At 38.8% G+C, this 17,376-nt stretch overlaps 1 protein-coding gene across 1 annotated transcript in view; it reads right to left on the reverse strand.

The window, feature by feature from the left end:
- Positions 1 to 17,376, reverse strand: part of nek11 (NIMA-related kinase 11) — a 331,369-nt gene that overhangs the window by 41,550 nt on the left and 272,443 nt on the right. The window contains exons 12-13 of the mRNA XM_063069323.1: positions 7,858 to 7,991; positions 6,078 to 6,138 (exon numbers count right to left, since the gene is read on the reverse strand). Coding sequence (XP_062925393.1) covers positions 6,078 to 6,138; positions 7,858 to 7,991 — 195 coding nt within the window. The remainder of the gene's footprint in view (positions 1 to 6,077; positions 6,139 to 7,857; positions 7,992 to 17,376) is intronic.

Here is a 17,376-nt window from a genome sequence, read left to right on the forward strand (position 1 = left end):
CATTACACACCCAATGGAAAGCATGTAGACAAGCCACAAGCAAAGGGTAGCAGTTTAATTCAGGCAAGACTGTTTTGCTGAAATGATTTCATGGCCAGCAACTCTGAATAGGGAGTATGGCTCTTGTGAAACACACCCACAGAGTCCTCCTCCCAGGTGATCCATATATCTCAATCAGTGCTCCTTGTAAGTGCCTGATGAGGGGTACTTTAAAAAGCTGCAAACTGCAGATCCTAAGGAGGCACTCCTGGTGAGTAACCAGGCAGGGGAGTGTGGGCTGTGTTTTGCTTGATGTGTGAGTGTGTTTTGGAACCTGTTGAGGGAAAGAGAGTGGGGAAGGAATGGAAATTGTTGGGAGGGGGTTGTGTGGGTCTGGTAATGGTGGACAAGATAAGAGGTGGGGTTGAGGGAAAGAAAGTGGAGAAGGAGAGGGATAGAGACTTGGGACCAGAGGTAGGCAGCTGGGGAGAGGTGGATTATTGTGAAGGGAGAAATAAAGAGGATGAGGTAGTGAGGGGTTGGATGAATAAAAACCAAGACAAAGGGAATAAAAGAATAAGAAATGATGGTGGAGAAAGCTCTGAAAGTGAGGAAGATGAACAAGCTCAGAGAGGAGGTGTTATAATTAGGTTTAATGAGAAGGCTCAGGGACATATGAAGAAAATTAACCTGTTTGTGCTAACAACAACTCTGACAAATAAGATAGGGGAAATAGTATTTGCAAAAGTCCTTAATGATGGCAACTTATTGGTAAGATGTGTGAATGAGGAACAACTTGAGAAAGCACTCAAGCTAAAAGAGATAGGAAAATGCAAGGTGGAATACACTGGGAGGGTGGGAGCACAAAACAGTGGTTGTAAAGGAGTGATCATGGGGATACCAATGAGTATAAATATGGAGGAGATCAAGAGGAATATCAAAGCAGGGAAAGTAATGAATGTTCAAAGACTGAAAACAACAAAGGAGGGAGTGAAAAAGGAAAGTGAATCAGTATTGATTGAATTTGAAGAAGAAAGAGTGCCAAGGAAGATGTTCCTGGGTTTCATGAGTTACCCAGTAAGGGTGTATGTGCCAAAGCCATTGAGGTGCTATAATTGTCAAAGGTTTGGACACGTGGCTAAAAACTGTAAAAGGCAGAGGAGATGTGCTAGATGTGGGGGTGATCATGAATATGGAAAGTGTGGAACAGGAGTTCAACCAAAATGCTGCAATTGTGGAGGAGCTCATAATGTGGCATATAGTGGGTGTGAGGTTGTGAGACAGGAGACTAAAATTCAAGAAATAAGAGTGAAAAGAAAGATCACTTATGCAGAAGCTGTAAGAATGTCAAGAGAACAGAATAATGCTCCTAATGAACAGGGAGCAATAGGGATATGAGAGATGCAACAAAGAACAAATGACAGGATTTATGTAGACAAAAAGGCTCTAGTAACATTCATTGCAGGAGTGATTAATAGTACGGCTGAGGTAAAGTCAAAAAGTGACAAAATTCAGCTGGTGGTAAAAGCAGCAGTAAACCATTTAGGGTTAGTAGGACTGACATGGGAGGAAGTGAGGGAGAACCTCAGTAATCAGTCAAGCCAGGAAGTGTCATGTGTTGGTTAATACTAATTATGGTGATTCTTTTACAATGGAATGCAAGGAGCTTACTGGCCAATAGCCAGGAATTCAAGCACTTTATTAAAGAAATGGTTGTAAAACCGGATGCAGTGTGTATTCAGGAAACTTGGTTAAAACCAACTTTAGACTTTGTGGTATATGGATATACAATGATAAGGAAAGATAGAAATCTAGGGGGAGGAGGGGGTTGTGCTATGTTAATCAAGCAAGGTATGCCATATAGGGTACTGGAAAAAGGAGATGATCAGGAATACATAGTGGTGGAAGTGTGGGAGAGGGGAGGGAGTGGTTATAATTAACTACTACAATCCATGTAAAAGGTTGGATTTGGACAGCCTATTAAAGATACAAGGACAAAACAGACAAAGTAGTGTGGTGTGCAGATTTCAATGCTCATAGCACAATATTGGGGGATCAGACTACAGATCCAAATGGAAAGGTAATTGAAGATTTGATGGAAGAAAGGGATTTGGTGTGTATGAATGATGGTAGCGGCACAAGGATAGATATAACAACAGGAACTGAGTCAGTGTTAGATATTACGTTAGTGTCTAATACCTTGGCTGGCATTAGTAACTGGGGAGTTTGGACTGCTTCAACAGTAGGCAGTGATCACTACCCAGTTTTGTGTTCAGTGGGTGAAAGAGTTGAAGTAAGACCAGGTGGTGGAACCCCAAAGTGGGTGTTTGAAAAAGCTGATTGGGCTAAGTTCCAGAAGTTGAGTGAAGAAGGGTTGACAAAGATTGATATTTCTGGAAATGTAGATGAATTAAAAGGTCAGGTGACTTCAGCAATTATCATGGCAGCAGAAGGGTCTATACCTAGGAGTAAAAATAAGATGAATAGAAAACTGGTACCATGGTGGACAGGAATGTTGTCAGGCTGTAAAAAACAGAAATAGAGCATTCAGGCTAGTTAAAAGAACCCATAATATGCAGCATTTGGTTCAATATAAGAAAGCACAGGCAGTGGTGAGAAGAACTATACGTCAAACTAAAAGGGCAAGTTGGAGGAGTTTTTGCGACAAGGTAGGAAGAACAACACCTGTGGGAGAGATATGGGGAATGATTAAGAGGATGGGAGGAGATAGAAGGGAATGGGAATATCCAGTAATGATATCTGAGGAGGAAACTGCAGTCTCCAGTAGGGATAAGGCTGAGGTCATGGCCAAGTCATTTGTACTGATACACAGTTCAGAAAATTTGTCTGAAGAAGGGAGAGGGAAAGAATAATGAGCCAACACCCAGGTGTGTTAAGCAGGAGGGAAGGAACAGATGATATAATTGATGATCCATTTACATTAGCAGAAATGGTGAGAGCAATAAAGAGATCGAGACCAACCTCCCCAGGGAAAGATCTGATATGCTCTGTGATCCTAAAAAATCTAGGAGAAGGAGTGCTCTTGAAGTTGCTGTGTTTTTATATCAGAGTGTGGGAGGAGGGAAGATTACCAAGTGCATGGAAAGAAGCAGTAGTAATTCCAATAAGGAAGCCTGGCAAGGATCTGTCAAAACCCACTAGCTACAGACCAATTGCATTAACATCAAGTATATGTAAGATAATGGAAAGGATGATAACAGAAAGGTTATCATATGAGCTTGAGAAAAAGGGAATGCTGGCAAGTTATCAGAGTGGTTTTGGAAAGGGGAGGAATTCCATGGACTCAGTGATTGTGTTAGAGACTGAAATAAGGAAGGCCCAGACAAATAGAGAGTCAGTAGTGGCAGTGTTCTTTGACATTGAAAAAGCCTATGATATGTGGAAGGAAGGATTATTAATTAAACTGCACAAGATGGGGGTTGGTGGGAGAGTTTTTAATTGGATTAAAGATTTTTTGTTTGGTAGAAAAATTCAAGTTCGGATTGGATCAGAATTATCAAAACAGTACATAGTGGAAAATGGCACATCTCAAGGTAGTGTGATTAGCCCATTACTTTTCATCATTATGATCAATGATGTCTTCACAAAGGTACCAGTGGATATAGGTAGGTCACTGTTTGCGGATGATGGGGCCTTGTGGAAAAGAGGCAGGAACATGGACTATATAATCAGGAAACTACAAGAAGCAATTGATGAAGTGATGGAGTGGGGTTATGATTGGGGATGTAGATTTTCAGTAGATAAAACTCAAACTATTTTTTTTTTTTTACCAGGAAAAGGGTTGAGGTAGGGAAGAAGTTAAGGATGTATGGGGTTGAATTAGAAAGGGTTGCATCATTTAAATTTCTGGGAGTTATATTTGATTCACGATTAACATGGGCAGACCATATCAGGAAAGTTGAGGAGAAATGTAAAAAAGTAATAAATGTGATGAGATGTTTGACTGGTAGGGAATGGGGAGCAAGTTGTTCAGCTTTGAAGAGAATGTATGTGGCTTTAGTAAGATCTGTATTGGATTATGGAAATATAGTATATGGATCAGCAGCTAGGTCTCTTATAAAGAAACTGGATGTGATTCAGGCTCAGGCCTTGAGAGTGTGCAGTGGGGCTTTTAAAATGTCACCAGTGTCAGCCCTACAGGTAGAAATGGGAATAATGCCTTTGGAACTAAGAAGGATGCAACTGATGGCAAACTACTGGGCTAACTTGCAGGGGCACAATAATTCTCACCCTACTAAAGGAGTGTTGCAGGAGTGCTGGGAAAATGGGAGGTTTCAGAGGGATACATTTAGTCGGGTAGGGAATGATATCGCGAAAGAATGTGGAGTGTTTGATCTGAGGATAAGTCCTTCAGTAGTTTATCCGGTTGTAGCTCCATGGAAGCTTGTATGGCCTGACATAGACTGGCATTTGTTAGAGGTAAAAAGGAAAGAAAGATATAAAACTGATTTGGTAAATGCATTTAACTGTCATGTGATGGAAAAGTATAGTGATTATACTCACATTTATACAGATGGTGCGAAGGAACCTGAAACAGGAGTGACAGGGTTTGGGGTGGTAATACCAGCAAAAGAAATTGGAATCAGCAGAAGAACATCTAATAAGTTAGGGGTGTTTACAGTGGAGATGCTGGCAGTGTTGGTTGCGTTGCAATGGGTGCAGAAAGCCAGACCATCCAAAGCATTGATATGTTCAGATTCATCCTCAGTTCTAGCAAGTTTAAGGTCTTTTCACACAAACAGTTGGCAAGATGTACTTTATGAAGCCCTTCAGTTAGTTACAAGAATTGCAAATCAGGGAGGTCAGGTAAAATTTCTATGGGTTCCAGCAGATGTAGGGGTGAAGGGGAATGAGAGGGTGGATGAGTTGGCAAAGAGGGTGTTAAAGAAAGAAAATGTGGAAATGCACATTAGTATCAGTAAAGCAGAGGTTAAGTGTGTAATCTGGGAAAAAGTCAACCGAATGTGGCAAGAAAGATGGGACAGGGAGGGGAAAGGGAGGCATTTATATCAAATACAAAAGAGTATTGCAGTTACTAGGGTAGGTAATGGAAACAGAAGAGAGGAAATTGTGTGGACTAGGTTAAGGCTGGGGCACTGTGCATTAAACAAAACATTGAAAATGACAGGGAAACACCAGACAGGATTGTGTGAGGAATGTCAGGAAGAGGAGTCAGTAGAACATGTAGTTCTGAGTTGCAGGAAGTATGGGATACAGAGAGAGTTGATGAGAAATAAATTAAGGGAGTTGGGGATGCAGGAATTCACATTAAAAGGGTTGCTGGGCATGGGTGAGAGAGCACAAGTCTGGGTATTTTTAGTGTTTTTAAGGGGTACAGAGGTTTTTTATAGAATATGATGAATAAACAGGAATGGGATACTAGGATGGTCAAAGATGGGAGGGTGAAGTGTGTGTGCCCGCGTGTGTGCCCGCGTCCTATGGACGATCAGTGCCTCAATTTTAAACACTGCATGTCCTGATCCTGTATTTACTGAGTTTTTTACAGCCCAGGCCATTAAGAGATATGGAGATAATAAGTGGAATTGGGTCCAAATCACTTGAGTCCACTGACTGGAAAATAAGCTTAAGGGAATGAATGTCTAATGCTGCCTATTCCTGTAGATATTTGCTAGCTGCTGGAAAGGGAAAGGGTGAGATCGTTCTCCAGAATCACTGACTGTCTGAATTATTATTGTCATAGATAGCATATAAAAATGTATATACACACTACACACAACCACACACACACACGCTATTTAGTTCTTAATAGAGATTATCGTTATTTGACATATGTACATCAAAACATGCAGTGAAATGTCTTTTCATCACATCAATGACCAACACAGCCCGAAGGCATGCTGGGGTCAGCTCCAAGTGTTGCCCAAAGCTAACTAACCCTAACTCGTACGTCTTTTTGGAAAATGTGGGAGAAAATAGTGAGAATTATTATTGGCCAATAAATGATTTCTGTACTTGCCATAGCTTTTCTGAATCACTGAACTGGATAATCAGTTCTCTATAAATAGATTGGCCACCAACTGGATGATGGTGGCATTCAGGCTGAGTGAAGGGCTTACCTAATGTTCTACCATTTAGGACATCCTCCATGCACCTTAACAGGGCTTCAACATCAGTGTCCTGTAAGATTGAGAACATCAGGAGGTGGGGTTATGAATGTTACAATCGACAGATAACAAATGATCTATGATCATCCATTTATTTTGCTTAACAATGGTCTTTTCCCAAAACTCATTACATTCTCAAGGTCCAGAGACACCAATTAGTCCATGAACTATGGCAAGGCTCAAAATCTTATACATTAGTGATGCAGTACATTGTCCCTTGTTACGTGGAAAATCTGCCAAACATTTTTGAAAATATTACCTTAAAAATATTCACCTCATCTACAGAATGCCAGAGAATTGTCACCTAATTATTCTTTCACCTTTTAATGACAAATGATAAAGAATCGGAACATTTGGTTTGTCTGCCCATGGGAGCAACCTATGAGCAAAGTTCATACTAATCTCTCTGTTTTATTCAGGTGACCTTTAAAGAAAACTACTTAAGCCTAATACATATATATCCATTCTTAATGAGATTCCAATTTGAATTCTATTAATGAAGACTCAATGTAATTGCCATTTGCCAAGGAATATAATTACAGATTATAATTACTTGTAAAAGATGCAGTAAAACACGGAGCAATTATTAAAAAGGAATACATCTGTAATGTTTCATTCAAACCTGGTCACAGAAAATATAGCTCACTGTAGAGTGGGTATGGACTCGAAATCCACTAGAATAAACTGCTGGGAATCTTCCTCTACTAGTTTCTACTGCTTTTCCGAAAAGTTAGATCGCAAGCATCAGAATGGTAGTTTGTGCCTTTTCCCGATAATTTGACACTGACTGGAATTCCCTGGAAATTAGAGAGTTTGGGGTTGTTGCTTGAAATTTTCAGGAAAATAAGGGAAACTGAGATGGTAGTTATAGAGGAACTACTTCAGCGGACTGGGGTGTCTATGAGTAGCGAACCCAGTTAAAAATTAAAGCACCACCTTGCATGAGTAAATCTTAGGACACAGTCCAAAGAGGAAATTCAGAACTTTTTTCTAAAACTTCAAGTGAGAAAACCTAATGTTCTCTCACTTCCTTACTCTCCCTCACACACACCATCAATCATAGAGAATGACAGAGCACTACAGCTCAGAAATGGCCCTTCAGCCCATCTAGTCCATGCCAGCCTGGTTTCCTTCCTAGTCCCATCTACTTGCATTCAGACTGCTGTGTCTACAACGAAACATGAATTAAATAAAAGCACGCATGTGAAGGTGAGGTTGACTAGTATATTCACTTTGCAGTCACAGAGGACAGCGGAAGGCATGTGTGCAGAACACCAGATCAATGTGCATGGGTAAGCCATCAGTCAATAAGTAGTGCTAGGGGAGTCATTGCAATAAAAGAAATAGATCCATAATTACACAGACCATAGCCTTTCATACCTTTCTCATCCCTGTACTTATCTAAACTTCTCTCAAATGTTACAATTGAAGATCTACCACCTCCACTGGCACATTTCACATTTGTACCACTCTTTGTGTGAAGAATCTTCCCCTCGGATTCACCTTTCACCAGAAACTTACAATCTCTACTTTTAGACTTACCCAACCTGAAGGGAAATAGCCTTCATGCATTCACCCTATCTACAACCTTCTTAATTCTGTCTACATCTATACAATCTCCCCTCAAACTCCTATGCTCCAGGGAGTAAAGCCCTATTCAATCTATCCCTATTAAACCACTACCCAGACACTGGATTATCAAATATTGATCCTGATCTGGAGTATTACTTACCTGTTCCTGACTTTTGACAGTAGTGCATTCATTTTCTTCATTAAATTCCTCCATCTCTAGGTTTTCATCAGAACAAGATTCAAAACCATCTTCATGATAAAACTCCTCAGCCACTTCTGGATCTTCGGGGATTGCTGAAATAAACAATTATAACATGTATCTAGTTTTTACAGGTGGACAGTACTTCCCAACTCTTACTGAATAAAATGTGGCAAAAAAAAATTAAAATTCTGTGCTCTCTTCCAGCCATTCTACAGATTCATGCTGCTCCAATCACAGGGGCCTTATCTTCCCAATAAACTGAGAGCATGGCATGTTCTATCCCTGGGTACAAATATCTAAGAAGAAATTTTAAAGAACTTGTGGAAAGGTCATGAAGCTGAACTGAATTGATAAAAATTTAATTGCGTCAACTTCTGATCTCAGAGTCTGCAGTTCCCTCTTCAAAACTCTTCTCTTCACCATCCTTTCTTCATTTAAGATAGTCTCTGAAACCCACTACTTTAAGTTAATGAACTGCAAATGCTGAAAACCTGAAATTAAAACAAAATACTGAAAAACCTCAATAAGTCAATCAGCATCTGTTGAAAGAGAAGCGGTTAGGGCTTCAGGTCCAGGACCTGGGAACGATAGGAAGCAAATTAGTTCTAGGTAGCAGAGCAAGTGGGGAAACGTTAGAATAAGGGAAATATCTCTGATGGGGTGAGACCAAGTAGGTTAAAATGAGAAATTAACAGTTAAAATCAGATTAGCCTTCTTTGTCTGGGTGATGTGTCACTAATAGAGTTGCACACAGAAGGTTAAATTGTACAAAGAAAAATGAAAAACTTAGTCAAAACGTAGGCAGAAATTGTTACTTCCGAAACAAAAAAGAAACTTACAGTGAGCTACCTAATCCAATCTTAACTGCCACATGAAGTCATCTTGTTCAACCCATTCTTCCATCACTGTCTCTGCTACTGAAAACTAGCTTGTTCTCTCTTTTCTGCAACTAATGAAAGGTTTTGAACCTGAAGCATTAACTGATTCTCTTTCTACAGATGCTTCCTAACCTGTATTTGTCTGCATTTCTGCTTTTAAGTTTTTAGCTATTAAACCAAAAATCTCCCTAGCGCTGCTTTACTGTGTTTTCTGTTGAGAGATGTCCATAAATATGCAGTGCTCTGGTTTCCCCATGGTTACTGTGGTGATTGTAAGTCTTAATCTTGCAAGTCTAACTTTTATTAAGAATAATGTAGCCACGATGATCTAGCTGAAAGGTGGAGGGAGATAAATGATTTACATTTCTGATGATAAGCAGCCCACACGTTCTGTCCTTGCATGCCTAAAGAATGCATTTTAATTAAAGAACGATCATTATGTTGATTTGGGCTGGTAGAAATGCTCGCTTGCTTCATACCATATTCAATACTTAACAATTATGAAGAATATTAGAGTTGAATTTATTTCAAGAAAACTCTGTGGAATGTAATTCCTTATTCAAGCAGCTATTTTATGGGTTACACTTTATCTCCATTAGAAACATCCTAATAAGGAATACAGCAGAGAAATGATTGAATTACTGTAAGATGCTTTTTAAAAATACAAAGTTATATTCTGGTTGGAATGTAGTGCAATTCTCGTAAGCCTATCCCTTTTTTAATTATTGCCACATATGGTAACATCTGGCTTAATTTACTGAATACAAAATTGCACTGATTCTCTTTGTGCAGCAACAGTGCTGCTTTTAAAAAGAGATGTACATAGTGACAATGCTATGTAACTAGGAGATAAGCAAGTAATATCCTTATCAATCAAGATTATTAACCACACTGTGGTACGTGACAGATTGACTGTATTCAATACAATCTGTATGGAACTATGCCCCACACACTTGCATTTTCAGGGCAAAATTGCTCATCTTTTGCTGCTGGAAGAGCTCAGCAGGTCAGGCAGCATCTGTGGAAAAGAGTAAACAATTGGCGCTTATTGCTGAGACCCTTCTTCAGGGCTGAGAAGGAAGGGGTAGATGCCAGAAGATAAAAGTGGAGGGAGGGGAAAGAGGTTAGCTGAAAGGTAATAGGTGAAGCCAGGTGGGTGGGAAAGGTCAGGGGCTGGAGGAGAAAGAATCTGATGAGAGAGAAAAGTAGACATTATCTTTTATTGGGGAATTTGCCACGGCACTTTAAATGCACTCTGATTTTTAAGTAAATTTACACAAAATGCTGGAGGAATCCTTCTCGGCCCTAAATGTTGACTGTACTTTTTTTCATAGATGCTGCCTGGCCTGCTGAGTTACTCCAGCATTTTCTGTGTTTTGCTTGGATTTCCAGCATCTGCAGATTTTCTCTTGTTTGTATTTTAAGTCAATTTACTTTGTCTGATGCACCAAGAAACAGATGTAGGTTGTGATTTGTACAGCTGTATTAAATCTCAGGTCACTGGCTTTTTGTCAGATGATTGTTGACTGTGGTCAGTCATATCTGACGATGACTTGAGAGGTAAACTCTTTTTCTTTCTCCATGGAAGCTGACCCACTGGGCATTTCTGTCATTCTGTTTTTAAATCCTATCATTCATTAGTTCAATTCATTTTTGATTTCTCTTTATGATATGAATTTTAACAGGCTACTTCCCAACATTCAATATTGTTGTTACTGGTAAATTACAGCCAAGCAGGAAGAACTTGGTATTGGAATATTCTTTTCTGTTTTTCATGTCTTAAATTTGAGGACTTCTTTTCTTTACTCACTTGTCTGAGTTCTAGCCTCCTTGCCTACCAACCCATCTCACTAGGCAGATCTATGAGTTGCTGTCAAAGTAGCTTGGATCATTGACACGGCATCCTCTCTATACCTGTGGTAGAGGGAATGAATACTTAGGGTGGTGCAGATGATAATATTTAACCATGCTGTTTTATTCTTGTTAGTGTTAGTCTCTTGAATCTCAATTAGGCAGGTAGACAGCATTCCATCACACACTCCTAGCTTGACCCTTATAGATAGTGGAAAGGCTTTAGAATCTTGGACGCTGGATCGCATACTGCAGACACCCAGTCTCCAGCCTGCTTTTGTGGCCATGATAATTACATAGCTGGTCCAGTTATGTTTCCAGCTGACGGTGACTCCCAGGGTAGAGGATTGAGTGATGGTTGTACATTTGATGGTCAAGGGTTGAGGCTAAACTCTTCCGTTGGAGATTTTCTGCTGCTTTTATTCCATATATGTCAGTAGCTATTTATCAGCCCGTGCCAGAATGCTGCTTCATTGCTGAGGATTCACAGTGGAAATGTGGTATAACCATCAGCACATCCCCGTAACTCACTTCTGACTTTGTGGAAGGTCATTGAAAAAGCGGCTGCAGATGGCCAAACCCAAGGCGCTGCCCTGAATTCTGTGCCAAGGTGTTGAACTCATACATATGAACATCTTTTGACCTAATTCTTGAAAATGCCCATAGTCTTGTTGGGGAAAAGAGTTGAAAACTTCCCTTAACCCTTGTGCAAGAAATGATAAGGAAGATTCAGAATTCATCCTTTCAAAAGGCAAGGCTATGATTCTTGTTTTTCTTCCTGTATAGCCTAGTACCAATAGAGGAAATAGTTTCCTGATATGTATCTTATCTATTTAGTTTATTGATTTAAAAAATTCAATTAGATTTAACAAGAAAACAAGAGAATGGGAGTAGGAGTAGACCACAAGACCACGCATGCCTGCCTTACTGTTTCATGGCTGAACTACCCCAGGCTCGACTCCTCTTCTGTACCAGTTCCACATCACCCTCAATTTCCCATTCCTTCAAAATGTTATCTACCTCCAGTTATTGCAAACCTCCGAGGTAGAAAATTCCACAGATTTCACCATCCTATGTAAAAACAAAATTCCTCCACACTGCCCTTGTACCCACGGCTTTGTCTCCTGGGTGATAGGACAATGATACCTAATGTAAACAATGACAACTTTACCATTTTAAAGGTGAGTCTCATCACAGTTGCAAGAATTATATTGCAAAACTGGAAAAAACCCAGCTGTCCCACTGTAAAGGAATGGACTGAGGAAATGATTAAGATTTCATCATATGAACACATATTAGGAAGAATTAACAGTGAGGGAAAAGTGCAAGGTGCGTGGGATCAATTTTGGTTGTGTGTTAATTTAAACTTAAATTAGAACTTCTTTCTGTTTCTAAGTTTTACTTGTTTTCCTGTCATGGGATGGCTGTGTAAATATGCTGTACTATATCTGCTCTGTGATATGCTGCGCTGCTTTGTAAAATAAGAATAAATAATAATAAAAATTTGAACTAAAAAAAACAAAATTCCTGCACTCCTTGGTTTTAAATGGCCGCCCCTCATCTTGTAACTGTGGTTCCTTGTTTGAGACTCTCTCACTAGTGGAACTGTCCCAATATCTACCACCTTAGGATCTTGTACATTTCAGTAAGGTCACACCACATTCTCCTAATTCTAAGCAACTCTCTGTCCTCCAAACTGAGGGAATATTAACAAAATGTTTTCAACTGCCTCTTGGCATCTTGTCAAACATTGTTGTCTCAAGATCCCTGAAGAGGTCCCTGAACCCATAATCTTTGATTTAGAGGTTATATTGCTACCCTCTAGACGGCAGCACAACTCTTTTACCAGCGAACTAATGAACTGAAATAAAAAAATGAAACCTATTGTTTATTATAGTGCACCATAAGACCTGCTAGTCAGAAGTTAACCAAATTCACTCTCTAGATTAACAGAATTAAGTCATTGGATCTCGTGGAAATTTTACAATCTGGTATTGCTTTTTAAAAAAGAAATCAAATAACACGTAATGAAATTGAATTAGAAGGAATATACTGCATTGATAAATGTACTGATGGAAAATTGCAGCAAGAACATAATTTCTGCGTGCTCTGTGTTATTTTAATGCATAGTGAATTCTCCACTGAATTGGTTCACATTATCAAGCAGTTCATTGTTCCATTCTCTGATTCCTTCCCCGCACCTACCCCAGGTTAAGTCTCAAGATGTAACTTGTCAAGGCTGCTTTTCAGGGTATGAAGCTTGAAATAAGATAGATATATGAAAGGACAGAAAGATCTACCTGTCTACTGGATATTTTGTAGAACACGGTCACCAGTAGAGATTTGTTATACAGACATACTATGCAATGATATAAATTGTCTGGGTACACATTACTCCATTCCTTTTAATGTCATAACATTGTAACAAGAAATTGCTTAGAGCTTTACATTTTAAAAAAGGATTGCTTAACTGCGTTTTAAAAAGATTCTAGTAATGAGAATGATTGCAGAAATGGTATTCTAGTCAATAATTATTGCTCAGGAAATATTCTAAAACAAATTATCCAGTTGTTACTGCTTGCTGTGCACAAATTGGTTGCTACTTTTAGGTAATGGCTTCAAACAGATAAATGCAGAACAGGAACATCACTCCATTAATCTAACTGAATCTTGCAAAGAAATGTGTAATTCAGAGATCTAAGTGTAGTCACTTTACCACAAAGAGACCTGAGTAAAGTGCTTTATAGCACAGAAAGTGCTATATAAATGTCTATATTTTTAAGAAATGGCAGAAAGTACAAGAGCCATTTTAGGCCTTTCAGTTTGCTGTATATTTGCAAATTCATTGCCAGCGATGAAAATAAATGAGCTCAGTGGCTTGTAGTCAGTTAATGTCAGATCAGAAAATAACCTGGAAATTTTTAAAGATTACATGCAACACAATGCGGAATGGAAAACGGAAAACTACTGAAGTTCACCACAGCATTACGCTGCCTACAGCTGTATTAAATGGAGATTTGGCCTGCAGTTATTGGACAGCAGAAAACTTAATAATGTGTACTTCTCAATCCCCTTTGACAATTAGAATCAGGTTTATTATCACCGACATATGTCATGAATTTTGTTGTTTTGCGGCAGCAGTACAGAGCAACACATGAAATGTACTATAAATTCCAATAAGAAAAATATATAAAAAGGTTAAAAAATCTGTACCTCACTTATTCTGTCATGCATTGTTCTACCTTTGCTTTGCCGTTGACCTTAATACCTGCCCGTCTCGAAGCATTTTGGTTACACTGGTTTCACTGCTTTCCATTAATTTTATCTCATTAAGTCGTGCCTCCAGTTTCAGAGACTGAATGGGAATTCAGAGAAGAAACAGCATTTGCACCAAAGAAAATTATAATCCCAGAATGGGAATTATTTTAGCCAAGGATATTCATGTGACTGAGGTGAAATGACGTCGGCATAAATCCTAATCTGGGACCTGAACTCTAGGTATAAGTGAAGCACAGCTAACTTTCAGATGTGATGTTCAACTGAGACCCTATCAGTACTTGTTCAAAAGATCGGATGGATGCACCTTGAAGAAAACAAGGTGTCCCAATCAATATTTACCCTCATACAAAATAAAACTGGTTGCTTTGCTTTCCCTGTTGCAACAGTGACAATTTAAAAAGTACTTCATTACATTGGGATGATGCAGAATGACAAAGTAAGTGCAGGTCTTCACCTCTAAGACTACCATCACCACTCAAAGCAAACATGTTGCATCTGGGAGGAAACTGAAGCACTTTGAGGGGGATAATTTTGAAATACCATTTTTGCATTTCAAATTTAAACAGCCAACCTTAGTTGCATCATAATGAGTTAATTTGCTTTTTTTGTATAATTGGCAGTTGATATCATGTATTTATGATCGACAGTTTTTTTCCCATTTTAAACAAACTGTCGCACTGCAACCATAGGTATTAATTTTCTTCCATTACAATCTTTTGCATATAAACTCATCATCTAACAGGAATAATTTGACAAAGCACGTACAATAAGCTATAAGGCCACTAATAATAGTAATGCGGCAATTTTTCACATACTGTTCTGATTTCATCTAATTAAATACAATTGAAACTGTTAAGTGAACTAAAATAGCTCCAGTAATGAACAAAAATTATTATAAATTCATTTCTAAAAGCTTGCTCCTTTCATTTTAAAAGAAAACCTGATATAAACATCACTGATCAAACCTCAGGAGAGGAATAAAATTAAAATTAAAAAGGTGGGGGGAGGCGAGGGGTCAGAATTGGGAGAAAAGGACCGTCTCCTGATAGAATTGGTTACCCAGATGATTCTGATGCCTGTGAAGACATCTGTATAAATTAATGAGGGAAATTAGAAATTGAGGAGGCAAAGAAAGGGACAAGTCGGGGCTGTGAAATGCTGGTCACAGCTATTGCTGAGATTCAAGAATTGTTACCTTCGACGTTGAGTTCAAAAGATTGGAATGTGAGCCTTTGGGACTCAATGTGGCTTCTTCTGTTGTAATCATGGCAACCGAGAAGGTGGATTACAAACATACAACAGATGCTGAGGGTAGAGATATCCAGCTCATTGTCTACAACTAGAAATGGACAGCTGATGGTAGCAAGGTTGCACCGTACAGATGCAATTAACAGTCATAATAGATAAATAGCTCAGCATTGTAGCAAACTGAAAAAAAGCTTTTTTTTTTTCCGTTTTCCACTCTCTGTAAGCTCACTTGACTTAAACTAAAACAAATGTTTGACTGCATATTCTGAGCATCCTCTCCTGGCAGTTTTGCAGCGTGAACTGAAGTTGCAAAGGTGCAGGATGGTTGGGATGTGGTGTGCACAGGCCTAATCGAGGAGCTGGGGCCCGGGCCATACAGCGAGGAACAAGTCGATGTTTGACTGATTTAAGCACCGGGCCAGATCACAAGGGTCGGGTATGGGCTGAATTGAGGCAGCAGGCCTGGGCCTGAGAGTGAGGAACTGTTTGGCCGATTTAACTACCCAGCCAAATTGAAAAGATCACGGTGTCAGGGCCAGAGACAAAAGACAAGCTGGTGTTCAGATCGCTGCTAAGCAAATTTTACTCATCTATACGTTGAACTGAGGCTATAGCCTGCAACTAATAGGCTCCTGGATCGGTTGACACTGGCTTTGTGGCTGCGAACTCACTTTCAAGAACTTCAGTTCTGAATGTCGTTGCTTACTTCTTATTGTTTCTACATTCTGCTCTTTTTTTTGCACATTGGGTGTTTGATGGTCTTTTTTTAAAACTGGTTCTATTGGGCTTCTATGTCTTGTGGCTGCCTGTAAGAAGCTGAATCTCTAGATTGCACATACTATACATAATATGATAATAAATATACTTTGAAGTTATTCATTGTGTGACAGAAGATAATAAAAATAACATTGAAGATTTCAACATTAGTTTGCTCAAGGATGTGAGTATAACGTAATGCCAATGGGGAACGCATATTAAATACTTTTTTTCTTTTCAAATCTTCTTATTGTTATATTATACAAAGGAAATAAATGAGTACATTGAAGTAACAACACTTAGGTCTCAAAAAGACATTATCTTGAAGATTGAAAAGAAAATTTGTGATAACAAAAAAAACCTACTAAGCAGAAAAAGTGAGAAAAAAAAGAACCCATTAGGAGCCACGCACCATACAAAAAGCTTCTAAAAATAAACATCAAACCACCAGCAAGAAAAGAAAATATACCAAAAAATTTACAATTAGATCGTGGAAAAAATCTATCAGTTAGCTCAAATGATAATAATGAGGAAATGCGCCCCATCTTTTCTCAAAATCAAATAAAGGTTCAAAGGTTCGACTTCTAATTTTCTCCAAACTAAGACATAGTATCACTTGAGAGAACCATTGTGACAAAGTGGGAGCTGATGTATCCTTCCACTTCAACAAAATGGCCCTCCTAGCTATCCCTGAAACAAATGGAATAACATGTTGGTCAGACACAGAAATACCATGAATATTTTGAGGAAATACTCCAAAAAGCACAGTTAACTTATTAGGTTGTAGATTAATTTTAAGTGCTTTAGAAATTGTTGAAAAAACCAACTTCCAGAACTGTTCCAATATAGAACAAGACCAAAACATATGTGTCAGTGTAGCTATCTCAGTTTTACATCTATCACAATGACTATATCAACATTAGAAAAGATTTTAGAAAGTCTCTCCTTCGTCAAATGATAACGATGTACAATTTTAAATTGAAGCAATAAATGGCTAGCACAAATTGAAGAAGAGTTAACCAACTTCAAAATCTGCATCCAATCCTCAGTCATAAAAGTCAAATTCAGTTCCTTTTCCCAATCCTGTTTAATCTTAGATAAAGGACGCTTATCCTATTGTAATAATAAATTATAAATTCTTACAATAGAACCCTTGATCAAAGGATTCGTACTCATAACAGGTCAGCCTCCAATATGAAGATAATAAAAATAACATTGAAGAATTCAACATTAGTTTGCTCAAGGATGTGAGTATAACGTAATGCCAATGGGAAACGCATATTAAATACTTCATGCTCTCCATCCCACTTTTGGGCAGACTTTGTAGGGGTCTGACAGTGATGCAGATTTTTGCACGTTCAGCTCAAATCAGCGATAATCATTGGTATTGTGAGTAATGAGCTGGACTTGATTAATACTTGGCAATGCAGGAGATCATCATCCCCAGTCCTGCTACTGTCTCAGT

The sequence above is a fragment of the Mobula hypostoma genome, chromosome 17 (assembly GCF_963921235.1).
Source record: "Mobula hypostoma chromosome 17, sMobHyp1.1, whole genome shotgun sequence".
In the NCBI taxonomy this organism is placed as follows: Eukaryota; Metazoa; Chordata; class Chondrichthyes; order Myliobatiformes; family Myliobatidae; genus Mobula; species Mobula hypostoma.